General features: G+C 39.0%; 1 protein-coding gene across 1 annotated transcript in view; it reads right to left on the bottom strand.

The window, feature by feature from the left end:
• THBS4 (thrombospondin 4) overlaps window positions 1-13,668 on the bottom strand; it is a 53,809-nt gene that overhangs the window by 18,822 nt on the left and 21,319 nt on the right. Inside the window, exons 5-9 of the mRNA XM_061189393.1 lie at window positions 13,474-13,556; window positions 13,087-13,138; window positions 12,664-12,866; window positions 11,093-11,230; window positions 9,395-9,463 (exon numbers count right to left, since the gene is read on the bottom strand). Coding sequence (XP_061045376.1) covers window positions 9,395-9,463; window positions 11,093-11,230; window positions 12,664-12,866; window positions 13,087-13,138; window positions 13,474-13,556 — 545 coding nt within the window. The remainder of the gene's footprint in view (window positions 1-9,394; window positions 9,464-11,092; window positions 11,231-12,663; window positions 12,867-13,086; window positions 13,139-13,473; window positions 13,557-13,668) is intronic.

Genomic DNA, 13,668 nt, shown 5'->3' with positions numbered 1-13,668 from the left:
GAAAAGAAATGAAGACAGCCTAAGAGACCTCTGGGACAACATTAAACGCAACAATATTCGCATTAGAGGGGTCCCAGAAAGAGAAGAGAGACAGAAAGGACCAGAGAAAATATTTGAAGAGATTATGGTCGAAAACTTCCCTAACATAGGAAAGGAAATAGCCACCCAAGTCCAGGAAGCGCAGAGAGTCCCATACAGGATAAACCCAAGGAAAAACACGCCGAGACACATAGTAATCAAAGTGGCCAAAATTAAAGACAAAGAAAAATTATTGAAAGCGGCAAGGGAAAAATGACAAATAACATACAAGGGAACTCCCATAAGGTTAACAGCTGATTTGTCAGCAGAAACTCTACAAGCCAGAAGGGAGTGGCATGATATACTTCAAGTGATGAAAGGGAAGAACCTACAACCAAGATTACTCTACCTGGCAAGGATCTCATTTAGATTTGATGGAGAAATCAAAAGCTTTACAGACAAGCAAAAGCTAAGAGAATTCAGCACCACCAAACCAGCTCTACAACAAATGCTAAAGGAACTTCTCTAAGTGGGAAACACAAAAGAAGAAAAGGACCTACAAAAACAAACCCAAAACAATTAAGAAAATGGTCATAGGAGCATATATATCGATAATTACCTTAAACGTGAATGGATTACATGCTCCAACCAAAAGACACAGGCTTGCTGAATGGATACAAAAACAAGACCCATCTATATGCTGTCTACAAGAGACCCACTTTAGACCTAGGGACACATACAGACTGAAAGTGAGGGGATGGAAAAAGATATTCCATGCAAATGGAAATCAAAAGAAAGCTGGAGTAGCTATACTCATATCAGATAAAATAGACTTTAAAATAAAGAATGTTACAAGAGACAAGGAAGGATACTACATAATGATCAAGAGATCAATCCAAGAAGAAGATATAACAATTATAAATATATATGCACCCAACATAGGAGCACCTGAATACATAAGGCAACTGCTACCAGCTATAAAAGAGGAAATTGACAGTAACACAATAATAGTGGGGGACTTTAACACCTCACTTACACCAATGGACAGATCATCCAAAATGAAAATAAATAAGGAAACAGAAGCTTTAAATGACACAATAGACCAGACAGATTTAATTGATATTTATAGGACATTCCATCCAAAAACAGCAGTTTACACTTTCTTCTCAAGTGCGCACGGAACATTCTCCAGGATAGATCACATCTTGGGTCACAAATCAAGCCTCAGTAAATTTAAGAAAATTGAAATATCAAGCATCTTTTCTGACCACAACGCTATGAGATTAGAAATCAATTACAGGGAAAAAAATGTAAAAAACACAAACACATGGAGGCTAAACAATACATTACTAAATACCCAAGAGATCACTGAAGAAATCAAAGAGGAAATCAAAAAATACCTAGAGACAAATGACAATGAAAACATGATGACCCAAAACCTATGGGATGCAGCAAAAGCAGTTCTAAGAGGGAAGTTGATAGCTATACAAGCCTACCTAAAGAAACAAGAAAAATCTCAAGTAAACAATCTAACCTTACACCTAAAGAAACTAGAGAAAGAAGAACAAACAAAACCCAAAGTTAGCAGAAGGAAAGAAATCATAAAGATCAGAGCGGAAATAAATGAAATAGAAACAAAGAAAACAATAGCAAAGATCAATAAAACTAAAAGCTGGTTCTTTGAGAAGATAAACAAAATTGATAAGCCATTAGCCAGACTCATCAAGAAAAAGAGGGAGAAGACTCAAATCAATAAAATCAGAAATGAAAAAGGAGAAGTTACAACAGACACCGCAGAAATACAAAGCATCCTAAGAGACTACTACAAGCAACTCTATGCCAATAAAATGGACAACCTGGAAGAAATGGACAAATTCTTAGAAAGGTATAACCTTCCAAGACTGAACCAGGAAGAAGCAGAAAATATGAACAGACCAATCACAAGTAATGAATTGAAACTGTGATTAAAAATCTTCCAACAAACAAATGTCCAGGACCAGATGGCTTCACAGGTGAATTCTATCAAACATTTAGAGAAGAGCTAACACCTATCCTTCTCAAACTTTTCCAAAAAATTGCAGAGGAAGGAACACTCCCAAACTCATTCTATGAGGCCACCATCACCCCGATACCAAAACCAGACAAAGACACTACAAAAAAAGAAAATTACAGACCAATACCACTGATGAATATAGATGCAAAAATCCTCAACGAAATACTAGCAAACAGAATCCAACAACACATTAAAAGCATCATACACCACGATCAAGTGGGATTTATCCCAGGGATGTAAGAATTCTTCAATGTACGCAAATCAATCAATGTGATACACCATATTAACAAATTGAAGAATAAAAACCATATGATCATCTCAATAGATGCAGAAAAAGCTTTTGACAAAATTCAACACCCATTTATGATAAAAACTCTCCAGAAAGTGGGCATAGAGGGAACCTACCTCAACATAATAAAGGCCATAACTGACAAACCCACAGCAAACATCATTCTCAATGGTGAAAAACTGAAAGCATTTTCTCTAAGATCAGGAACGACACAAGGATGTCCACTCTCACCACTATTATTCAACATAGTTCTGGAAGTCCTAGCCACGGCAATCAGAGAAGAAAAAGAAATAAAAGGAATACAAATTGGAAAAGAAGAAGTAAAACTGTCACTGTTTGCAGATGACATGATACTATACATAGAGAATCCTAAAACTGTCACCAGAAAACTGCTAGAGCTAATTAATGAATTTGGTAAAGTTGCAGGATACAAAATTAATGCACAGAAATCTCTTGCATTCCTATACACTAATGATGAAAAATCTGAAAGAGAAATTATGGAAACACTCCCATTAACCATTGCAACAAAAAGAATAAAATACCTAGGAATAAACCTACCTAGGGAAACAAAAGACCTGTATGCAGAAAACTATAAGACACTGATGAAAGAAATTAAAGATGATACCAACAGATGGAGAGATATACCATGTCCTTGGATTGGAAGAATCAATATTGTGAAAATGACTATACTACCCAAAGCAATCTACAGATTCAATGCAATCCCTATCAAATTACCAATGGCAGTTTTTACGGAACTAGAACAAATCATCTTAAAATTTGTATGGAGACACAAAAGACCCCGAATAGCCAAAGCAGTCTTGAGGGAAAAAAACGGAGCTGGAGGAATCAGACTCCCTGACTTCAGACTATACTACAAAGCTACAGTAATCAAGACAATATGGTACTGGCACAAAAACAGAAACATAGATCAATGGAACAAGATAGAAAGCCCAGAGATAAACACACGCACCTATGGTCAACTAATCTATGACAAAGGAGGCAAAGATATACAATGGAGAAAAGACAGTCTCTTCAATAAGTGGTGCTGGGAAAACTGGACAGCTACATGTAAAAGAATGAAATTAGAATACTCCCTAACACCATACACAAAAATAAACTCAAAATGGATTCGAGACCTAAATGTAAGACTGGACACTATAAAACTCTTAGAGGAAAACATAGGAAGAACACTCTTTGACATAAATCACAGCAAGATCTTTTTTGATCCACCTCCTAGAGTAATGGAAATAAAAACAAAAATAAACAAATGGGACCTAATGAAACTTCAAAGCTTTTGCACAGCAAAGGAAACCATAAACAAGACGAAAAGACAACCCTCAGAATGGGAGAAAATATTTGCAAACGAATCAACGGACAAAGGATTAATCTCCAAAATATATAAACAGCTCATTCAGCTCAATATTAAAGAAACAAACACCCCAATCCAAAAATGGGCAGAAGACCTAAATAGACATTTCTCCAAAAAAGACATACAGACGGCCACAAAGCACATGAAAAGATGCTCAACATCACTAATTATTAGAGAAATGCAAATCAAAACTTCAATGAGGTATCACCTCACAGCAGTTAGAATGGGCATCATCAGAAAATCTAAAAACAACAAATGCTGGAGAGGGTGTGGAGAAAAGGGAACCCTCTTGCACTGTTGGTGGGAATATAAATTGATACAGCCACTATGGAGAACAATATGGAGGTTCCTTAAAAAACTAAAAATAGAAGTACCATATGATCCAGCAATCCCACTACTGAGCATATACCCAGAGAAAATCATAATTCAAAAAGACACATGCACCCGAATGTTCATTGCAGCACTATTTACAATAGCCAGGTCATGGAAGCAACCTAAATACCCATCGACAGACGAATGGATAAAGAAGTTGTGGTACATATATACAATGGAATATTACTCAGCCATAAAAAGGAACGAAATTGAGTCATTTGTTGAGACGTGGATGGATCTAGAGACTGTCATACAGAGTGAAGTAAGTCAGAAAGAGAAAAACAAATATCGTATATTAACGCATGTATGTGGAACCTAGAAAAATGGTACAGATGAACCGGGTTGCAGGGCAGAATTTGAGACACAGATATAGAGAACAAGCATATGGACACCAAGGGGGGAAAACTGCAGTGGGGTGGGGATGGTGGTGTGCTGAATTGGGCGATTGGGATTGACATGTGTAAAGTGATGTGTATAAAATTGATGACTGATTAAAAAAAAAATTAAAGACAAAGAAAAATTATTAAAAGCAGCAAGAGACAAATGACAAATAACACACAAGGGAACTCCCATAAGGTTAACAGCTGATTTCTCAGCAGAAACTCTACAAGCCAGAAGGGAGTGGCATGATATACTTAAAGTGATGAAAGGGAAGAACCTACAACCAAGATTATTCTACCTGGCAAGGATCTTATTCAGATTCAATGGGGAAATCAAAAGCTTTACAGACAAGCAAAAGCTAAGAGAATTCAGCACCACCAAACCAGCTTTACAACCAATGCTAAAGGAACTTCTCTAAGTGGGAAACACAAGAGAAGAAAAGGACCTACAAAAACAAACCCAAAACAATTAAGAAAATGGTAATAGGAACATATATATCGATAATTACCCTAAATGTGAATGGATTAAATGCTCCAACCAAAAGACACAGGCTTGCTGAATGGATACAAAAACAAGACCCATATATATGCTGTCTACAAGAGACCCACTTCAGACCTAGGGACACATTCAGACTGAAAGTGAGGGGATGGAAAAAGATATTCTATGCAAATGGAAATCAAAAGAAAGCTGGAGTAGCAATACTCATACCAGATAAAATAGACTTTAAAATAAAGAATGTTACAAGAGACAAGGAAGGACACTACATAATGATCAGGGGATCAATCGAAGAAGAAGATATAACAATTATAAATATATATGCACCCAACATAGGAGCAGCTCAATACATAAGGCAACTGCTAACAGCTATAAAAGAGGAAATCGACAGTAACACAATAATAGTGGGGGACTTTAACACTTCCCTTACACCAATGGACAGATTATCCAAAATGAAAATAAATAAGGAAACAGAAGCTTTAAATGACACAATAGACCAGCTAGATTTAATTGATATTTATAGGACATTCCATCCAAAAACAGCAGATTACACTTTCTTCTCAAGTGTGCATGGAACATTTTCCAGGATAGATCGCATTTTGGGTCACAAATCAAGCCTCAGTAAATTTAAAAAAATTGAAATCATATCAAGCATCTTTTCTGACCACAACGCTATGAGATTAGAAATCAATTACAGGGAAAAAAACGTAAAAAACACAAACACATGGAGGCTAAACAATACGTTACTAAATATCCAAGAGATCACTGAAGAAATCAAAGAGGAAATCAAAAAATACCTACAGACAAATGACAATGAAAACACGATGACCCAAAACCTATGGGATGCAGCAAAAGCAGTTCTAAGAGGGAAGTTGATAGCTATACAAGCCTACCTCAAGAAACAAGAAAGATCTCAAATAAACAATCTAACCTTACAACTAAAGGAACTAGAGAAAGAAGAACAAACAAAACCCAAAGTTAGCAGAAGGATAGAAATCATAAAGATCAGAGCAGAAATAAATGAAATAGAAACAAAGAAAACAATAGCAAAGATCAATAAAACTAAAAGCTGGTTCTTTGAGAAGATAAACAAAATTGATAAACCGTTAGCCAGACTCATCACGAAAAAGAGGGAGAGGACTCAAATCAATAAAATCAGAAATGAAAAAGGAGAAGTTACAACAGACACCGTAGAAACACAAAGCATCCTAAGAGACTACTACAAGCAACTGTACGCCAATAAAATGGACAACCTGGAAGAAATGGACAAATTCTTAGAAAGGTATAACCTTCCAAGACTGAACCAGGAAGAAACAGAAAATATGATCAGACCAATCACAAGCAATGAAATTGAAACTGTGATTAAAATCTTCCAACAAACAAAAGTCCAGGACCAGATGGCTTTACAGGTGAATTTCATCAAACATTTTGAGAAAAGCTAACACCCATCCTTCTCAAACTCTTCCAAAAAATTGTAGAGGAAGGAACACTCCCAAACTCATTCTGAGGCCACCATCACCCTGATACCAAAACCAGACAACAATACTATAAAAAAAGAAAATTACAGACCAATATCACTGATGAATATAGATGCAAAAATCCTCAACAAAATACTAGCAAACAGAATCCAACAACACTTTGAAAGGATCATACACCATGACCAAGTGGGATTTATCCCAGGGATGCAAGGCTTCTCCAATATACGCAAATCAATCAATGTGATACACCATATTAACAAATTGAAGAATAAAAACGATATGATCATCTCACTAGATGCAGAAAAAGCTTTTGACAAAATTCAACACCCATTTATGACAAAAACTCTCCAGAAAGTGGGCATAGAGGGAACCTACCTCAACATAATAAAGGCCATATATGAGAAACCCACAGCAAACATCATTCTCAATGGTGAAAAACTGAAAGCATTTCCTCTAAGATCAGGAACAAGACAAGGATGTCCACTCTCGCCACTATTATTCAACATAGTTTTGGAAGTCCTAGCCACAGCAATCAGAGAAGAAAAAGAAATAAAAGGAATATAAATTACAAAAGAAGAAGTAAAACTGTCACTGTTTGCAGATGACATGATATTATACCTAGAGAATCCTAAAGATGCTACCAGAAAACTACTAGAGCTAATCAATGAATCTGGTAAAGTTGCAGGATACAAAATTAATGCACAGAAATCTCTTGCATTCCTATACACTAATGATGAAAAATCTGAAAAAGAAATTATGGAAACACTCCCATTTACCATTGCAACAAAAAGAATAAAATACCTAGGAATAAACTTACCTAGGGAGATAAAATACCTGTATGCAGAAAACTATAAGACACTAAAGAAAGAAATTAAAGATGATACCAACAGATGGAGAGATATACCATGTTCTTGGATTGGAAGAATCAATATTGTGAAAATGACTATACTACCCAAAGCAATCTACAGATTCAATACAATCCCTATCAAATTACCAATGGCATTTTTTACAGAACTAGAACAAAAACTTAAAATTTGTATGGAGACACAAAAGACCCCGAATAGCCAAAGCAGTCTTGAGGGAAAAAAACGGAGCTGGAGGAATCAGACTCCCTGACTTCAGACTATAGTATAAAGCTACAGTAATCAAGACAATATGGTACTGGCACAAAAACAGAAACATAGATCAATGGAACAAGATAGAAAGCCCAGAGATAAACCCACACACCTATGGTCAACTAATCTATGACAAAGGAGGCAAGGATATACAATGGAGAAAAGACAGTCTCTTCAATAAGTGGTGCTGGGAAAACTGGACAGCTACATGTAAAAGAATGAAATTAGAACACTCCCTAACACCATATACAAAAATAAACTCAAAATGGATTCGAGACCTAAATGTAAGACTGGACACTATAAAACTCTTAGAGGAAAACATAGGAAGAACACTCTTTGACATAAATCACAGCAAGATCTTTTTTGATCCACCTCCTAGAGTAATGGAAATAAAAACAAAAATAAACAAATGGGACCTAATGAAACTTCAAAGCTTTTGCACAGCAAAGGAAACCATAAACAAGACGAAAAGACAACCCTCAGAATGGGAGAAAATATTTGCAAACGAATCAACGGACAAAGGATTAATCTCCAAAATATATAAACAGCTCATGCAGCTCAATATTAAATAACACAAACAACCTAATTCAAAAATGGGCAAAAGACCTAAATAGACATTTCTCCAAAGAAGACATACAGATGGCCAAGAAGCACATGAAAAGCTGCTCAACATCACTAATTATTAGAGAAATGCAAATCAAAACTACAATGAGGTATCACCTCACAGCAGTTAGAATGGGCATCATCAGAAAATCTACAAACAACAAATGCTGGAGAGGGTGTGGAGAAAAGGGAACCCTATTGCACTATTGGTGGGAATGTAAATTCATACAGCCACTATGGAGAACAGTATGGAGGTTCCTTAAAAAACTAAAAATAGAAGTACCATATGATCCAGCAATCCCACTCCTGGGCATATACCCAGAGAAAAGCATAATTCAAAACGACACATGTACCCCAATGTTCATTGCAGCACTATTTACAATAGCCAGGTCATGGAAGCAACCTAAATACCCATCGACAGACGAATAGATAAAGAAGATGTGGCACATATATACAATGGAATATTACTCAGCCATAAAAAGGAACGAAATTGGCTCATTTGTTGAGACGTGGATGGATCTAGAGACTGTCATACAGACTGAAGTAAGTCAGAAAGAGAAAAACAAATATCGCATATTAACGCATATATGTGGAACCTAGAAAAATGGTACAGATGAACCGGTTTGCAGGGCAGAAATAGAGACACAGATGTAGAGAAAAAAACCTATGGACACCAAGTGCGGAAAGCGGTGGGGGAGGGTGGGGGTGGTGGTGGGATGAATTGGGAGATTGGGATTGACATGTATACACTGATGTGTATAAAATTGATGACTAATAAGGACCTGCTGTATATATATGTGTGTATATATATATATATATATATATAAAACAAAACCCAACACTGCAACTTTGAGAGAAGATAAAGAACAAATTTGGCATTTATAAAATTATTATTATTATTATTATTTTGGCCACGCCACACAGCTTGCGGGATCTTAGTTCCCCGACCAGGGATTGAACCCGAGCCCTCGTCAGTGACAGCGCAGTGTCCTAACCACTGGACCACCAGGGAATTCCCATATAAAATCATTCTTATATAGAAAATTACTTATAAATTACTCTTACATTAAAAACTGTTTTTCAGCACAAACTTTTATCCTCACTTGCAAATCAAATATATTATGCCCATATGTTCTCCATGTGTTTTAGGGTTATGATTTACATACACATACTTGTTTTAGTAACTGGTCTTCGATAACAAGAGCCATGAAAAATACTCACCAAAGTGTTAACACAGATAGAATTGAGAACACACGCTCCATTTCGACACTCATCAATGTCAGTGCAGACCTAGTGCAGAGAAGTTTAAAGGGACACTGTTTAAGTAGAAAGACAAATACATTTTGCTTTGTTTTGACATCTTTGTGTGAAGCAAGGACATGGAATTTCAGGTAGGCTGGTGATCAGAGTATATCCTTAGTGGCCCTGCTTTTGCTTGAGGGTGTCCCACTTGCCCTGAGTTTTGGAGTCTCTTCACAAAGTGATATTAGCCAGGGTCCTGGGGATTTTACTGCTCTAGGGCTGGTTTTTATGTCAATTTTGGGGCTTCTGTTTCTGCATCCTGTGTGTAACATAGGTTCGGAGCTCATGACTATATGTCTTACAAGCTTGGAGTTTTGATTTGTTGTGGGCAACTGTCATTTCTGTCAACCATGTCCCAAAGCTGACATCAAGCTTCCTGTTGATTTTGGGGGGCTAAGAAAGTTTTCTCATCTCCTTGTAATGAGTAGGGTAGCTCTCTAAGGCTTCTGGCTTTCTTCAGGGGTATTAGGTCTTTCTAAAGGTTCAAGACTACATCTGCTATACCCACATAGTGCTTGAACCCCCGTTTCCCACTTGGAGGACCTAAAACAATCTCCCACCTCCCATGAGCTGCTGTGACATCAGTTTCCACCCACAGCTCTGACTTTGAGTTCCCTCTTTGTTTCTCGAACCTGCACATTTCCTTTTATTTCTTTCGATATTGGTCATGCATTAAAATTTGTTGTTTAATTTTAGCAAGTTGGCTCCTTTTGACGAGTTCATTCTACCATATTCTGGAAATCCACTGGAAGGGCTCCTTCCTAGCTTACATAAAGCACCTTCTGTTCCCTCTTGTCTATTTTCCTTAGCTTAGTCTTGGCGATTCTGTCTTTAGAAAAGAGGAAGAAAAACTTAGGTCATTACTCCAATGGCTTCTTGTCATTCCTGTGTGTCGAGCTTGGCTCCTTTTTCTAGTCTAAAAAATGATGCCCTCTAGAATCCTTTGATAGGTTGCTAGGAAATAATGAACCTCTGCCCTTCTTTAAAGCTAATAATTTCCCTAAAGTAGTAAAATATATTTATAGACCAACCATTTTTAAGGGCTGAAAACATCAAAAAGAATTTCACGGTCAGTCAGTTAAATAATGGCCAGGATATAGTAGAACATTTGGAAATAAACGGAGACTGTCACAAAGTGCTTGAGTGCTTTACAGCAATTTACGGCTTATATAAGAAGAAAGGCAGGTTTCCTCAGGGTATTATTTCTACTCTTGAAATCCTCTCATCTCTAAAACAGCTTCTGATCAGCAACAATGACTCTATGAAAGTGACCTAATTTTTCAAAGCTTTTATTTGTTTCCCCAGTTCTTAAGTTATTTGGTGGGACAAAATGTTCAAAAGACTACCAACAAAATAAGGCTGAATCATGCCACATATCCAGGATTACCCCCTTCACTGCTTTCCTAGTGCTACTCGATTATCCCAGTTGACTAGCTTCCTCCTCACTAGCCTTGATGAAATGAGTTGGAAAACTTTCCAATGTACCCGCAGTGCATGAGGACATTCCGCACACCCTTGGCCGCTCAGGGAGGTAAAGGGTTATATGGAAAGAGGTGGGAACCAACCAAAGGTTTTCTGTTGGTAATTAGAGATTAACAGGCCACAACTTCAGCCCACCTGCTTGTTTGTCTTGGCAAAATTGATCCCAACACCCTGCACCATGGGCCCTGTGAAGCCCACCGGGCAGGCGTCACATCTGAAGCCAGGAACCAAGTTCACACAGCGCACGCCTGGGTAGCAGGGATGGTATTTGCACTAGAGAGAAAGAAAAATTCACTCTTTAGCCACTTGGAGAAAACACTCTCAAACTTCCATTCATCTATTTGCACAGATTTGGGGATTCATTTAACTATCCATTTTTTGGTGCTCGACATGATCAAAGGCAATAAAGGCTTCCAATTTCATAGTACTCACAGAATCCCTGACCCACACGGCCTGGAGGTTTCCTTGTAGTGGGCTTTTGCTATATTATAGAATCACGCACAGCTGAGTGGAAAGAGTCCTTTATGTTAACCAGTCTACCTCCCAGTGCAAATTCCCTGATATTGTAACTTGGAGGTTTAAAACCTCTGTGAGAGGACAGTGCTCCTGGACCACTTGTCAGCTGGCTATTAGTTGAGTCCAAAGGAACCAACTACTCAAACAAAAAGACCTTGAGAAGACAAAGCCAGGGCAATTGTTTCTTGAGTAAGATGTGATTCATCAGGGTCTGTGCCTGCCTTTGTGCCCTACCAAGTCCATGACTGTTCCTAGGCTCTCACAGTCTAGGAGGTTCATTCTGATTTTGTTTTGTTTTGTTTTGTTTTTAACCAGTCCAACTAATGTAAAAAACATGACCACTTCCTGCCCTTTCAAAAGGAGGAAAATTCCAGCTCACAGAGAAAAACCAGATGCAGTTCTGTGAAACATGTGCAGATGTTCTTCCAGTGGAGGGATGACTAGAGACCATCTTAATTGCTTACTACCTGGGGAGGTAATCAGCTACCACAAGCCTGCAGGATCCATGTGTGTGAAAGCTCCTTCCAGCCTTCCTCTGGCCTGATGGCGGGGGGGGGCAAAGGCACATTCTGGGGGCAGCCTTGCTACCCACTGTGAACACTGTTTTGGGACTGGACCAGTGACTGGCTAACCATGGTCCTTCAGAGGTTTTGCCAGCTGGCCAAACAGCCTGTATTTGCTGTATGTCTTTCTGGCTCCGTCTCTGGGCACTTTTGGTTACTCACAGATTATGGGGCCTCTTCAAAAGGTCTTATTGGTTTGAGATTCCTGTCTGCTCCTCTGTTTTAGGAAGGCTTAAGCAATCAGTTGCAACCCCTGAAATATACCCTTACCCAGATCTTTCCCCTACCACGTTTGCAAATGTGTGGAAAAATCACAATTGTCACAGAGACTGCTTAAGAGAAAGAATCAATGTTAGAGTTGAAGGCTGAAATCTCAGCATTGCAGCAACACAAACCGGAAGAGTGGGAACCACGGAGGGGAGATGTAATGATCACAGCCACAGCTATGTATCATGCCTCCTCCTTCCCATCATCACAGATCTCTAAGGATTCCTGAGGGAGTAGTTTTTATGTAGCCTGGAGGACAACCCAAGTCATCCCTTAGTCATCAACATGGCTTCTTTTTCCATAAGCTGTTGGGTGTACAAGATACTGAGGGAGCCCCATGCTATCTAGTTGAACTTTTACCTCATCAACGTCAGAACAGGTGATCCCATTTCCTGTGTAGCCCTCGGGGCAGGGCCCACAATGAAAGCCATCTCTGGTGTTGGTACATCGGACACCACGGAAACACGGGTTGGAATTGCACCGGCGCACTGGGGGTATCGGGGATGCTGGGAGCACGGGGGGCACCACAGTGTCGGGGGTTGGAGACTGAAAGCTGAGAGGACCTAGAGGAAAACCATCATCCACAGGCTTATAAACCACCAAGAAAACAGAGCTGATACAGAATCAAGTTTAGTTTCCCAGTGAACTTCTTTTCCCTTCCCTCCGCCTCTGTGCCAAACCTCCAAAAACCAGCGCCAGTGGAGCCTCACCCACCCAGGCCCGTCATCAGTCGGCATTTGCTGGTCCAACTCAGAATGCACCAGTTACTAGACAAGCACTTACCGCAAGCCTGGCATTCAGCTATGGTGTTTCGCAAAAACGATGTTTCCTTGACCTTTAGAAATGGGAAGGGAAAAAAAAAAGGTGGAAAAGGAGTTCCTGATGTATAATCCAGGAGTGAAAGAATCCATGAGTAGCAAACTATTAAGCAGTACTTAAAGGAGTGTTAAAGGAGCTCTTGGTAGTTCCCACTCTGCATGGAGCCCTGGTGTGTTTATCACAGGCTGGTCCCCCATTTTCAGAGCCCCAGGGCAGCGGGCTGCACGGGGCCACTTGGGGTCAGGCTCCAGGTCCCCTCCCTGCCTCTGCAGGCCTGCAGCTCCATTAACTCCAACAAAGAGCTTCTCTGATAAGACTGGGCCTTCTCTGATGGTATGTCCTGCTTGTTACCTGCTGTCTCAGAAGATCCTTCACCTCTCCCAGTAGCTGGTTTAGTTGTGACATCTGCCCCAAGAACTGCCGATTGAAGTCTCCTGTAGGAATAGCAGAAGGTAAGGAGCATTCAGTCAGTGACAGCTATTTCTACAGTGACTCAAAAACAAATGATTTCCCAGAGATCATCAAGACAAAGAACCTAAGATACAG

Source organism: Eubalaena glacialis, chromosome 4, assembly GCF_028564815.1.
Source record: "Eubalaena glacialis isolate mEubGla1 chromosome 4, mEubGla1.1.hap2.+ XY, whole genome shotgun sequence".
NCBI classification, from domain to species: domain Eukaryota; kingdom Metazoa; phylum Chordata; class Mammalia; order Artiodactyla; family Balaenidae; genus Eubalaena; species Eubalaena glacialis.
Note: the sequence above shows the minus strand (reverse complement) of the source record. Positions and strands in the feature narration are given on the sequence as shown.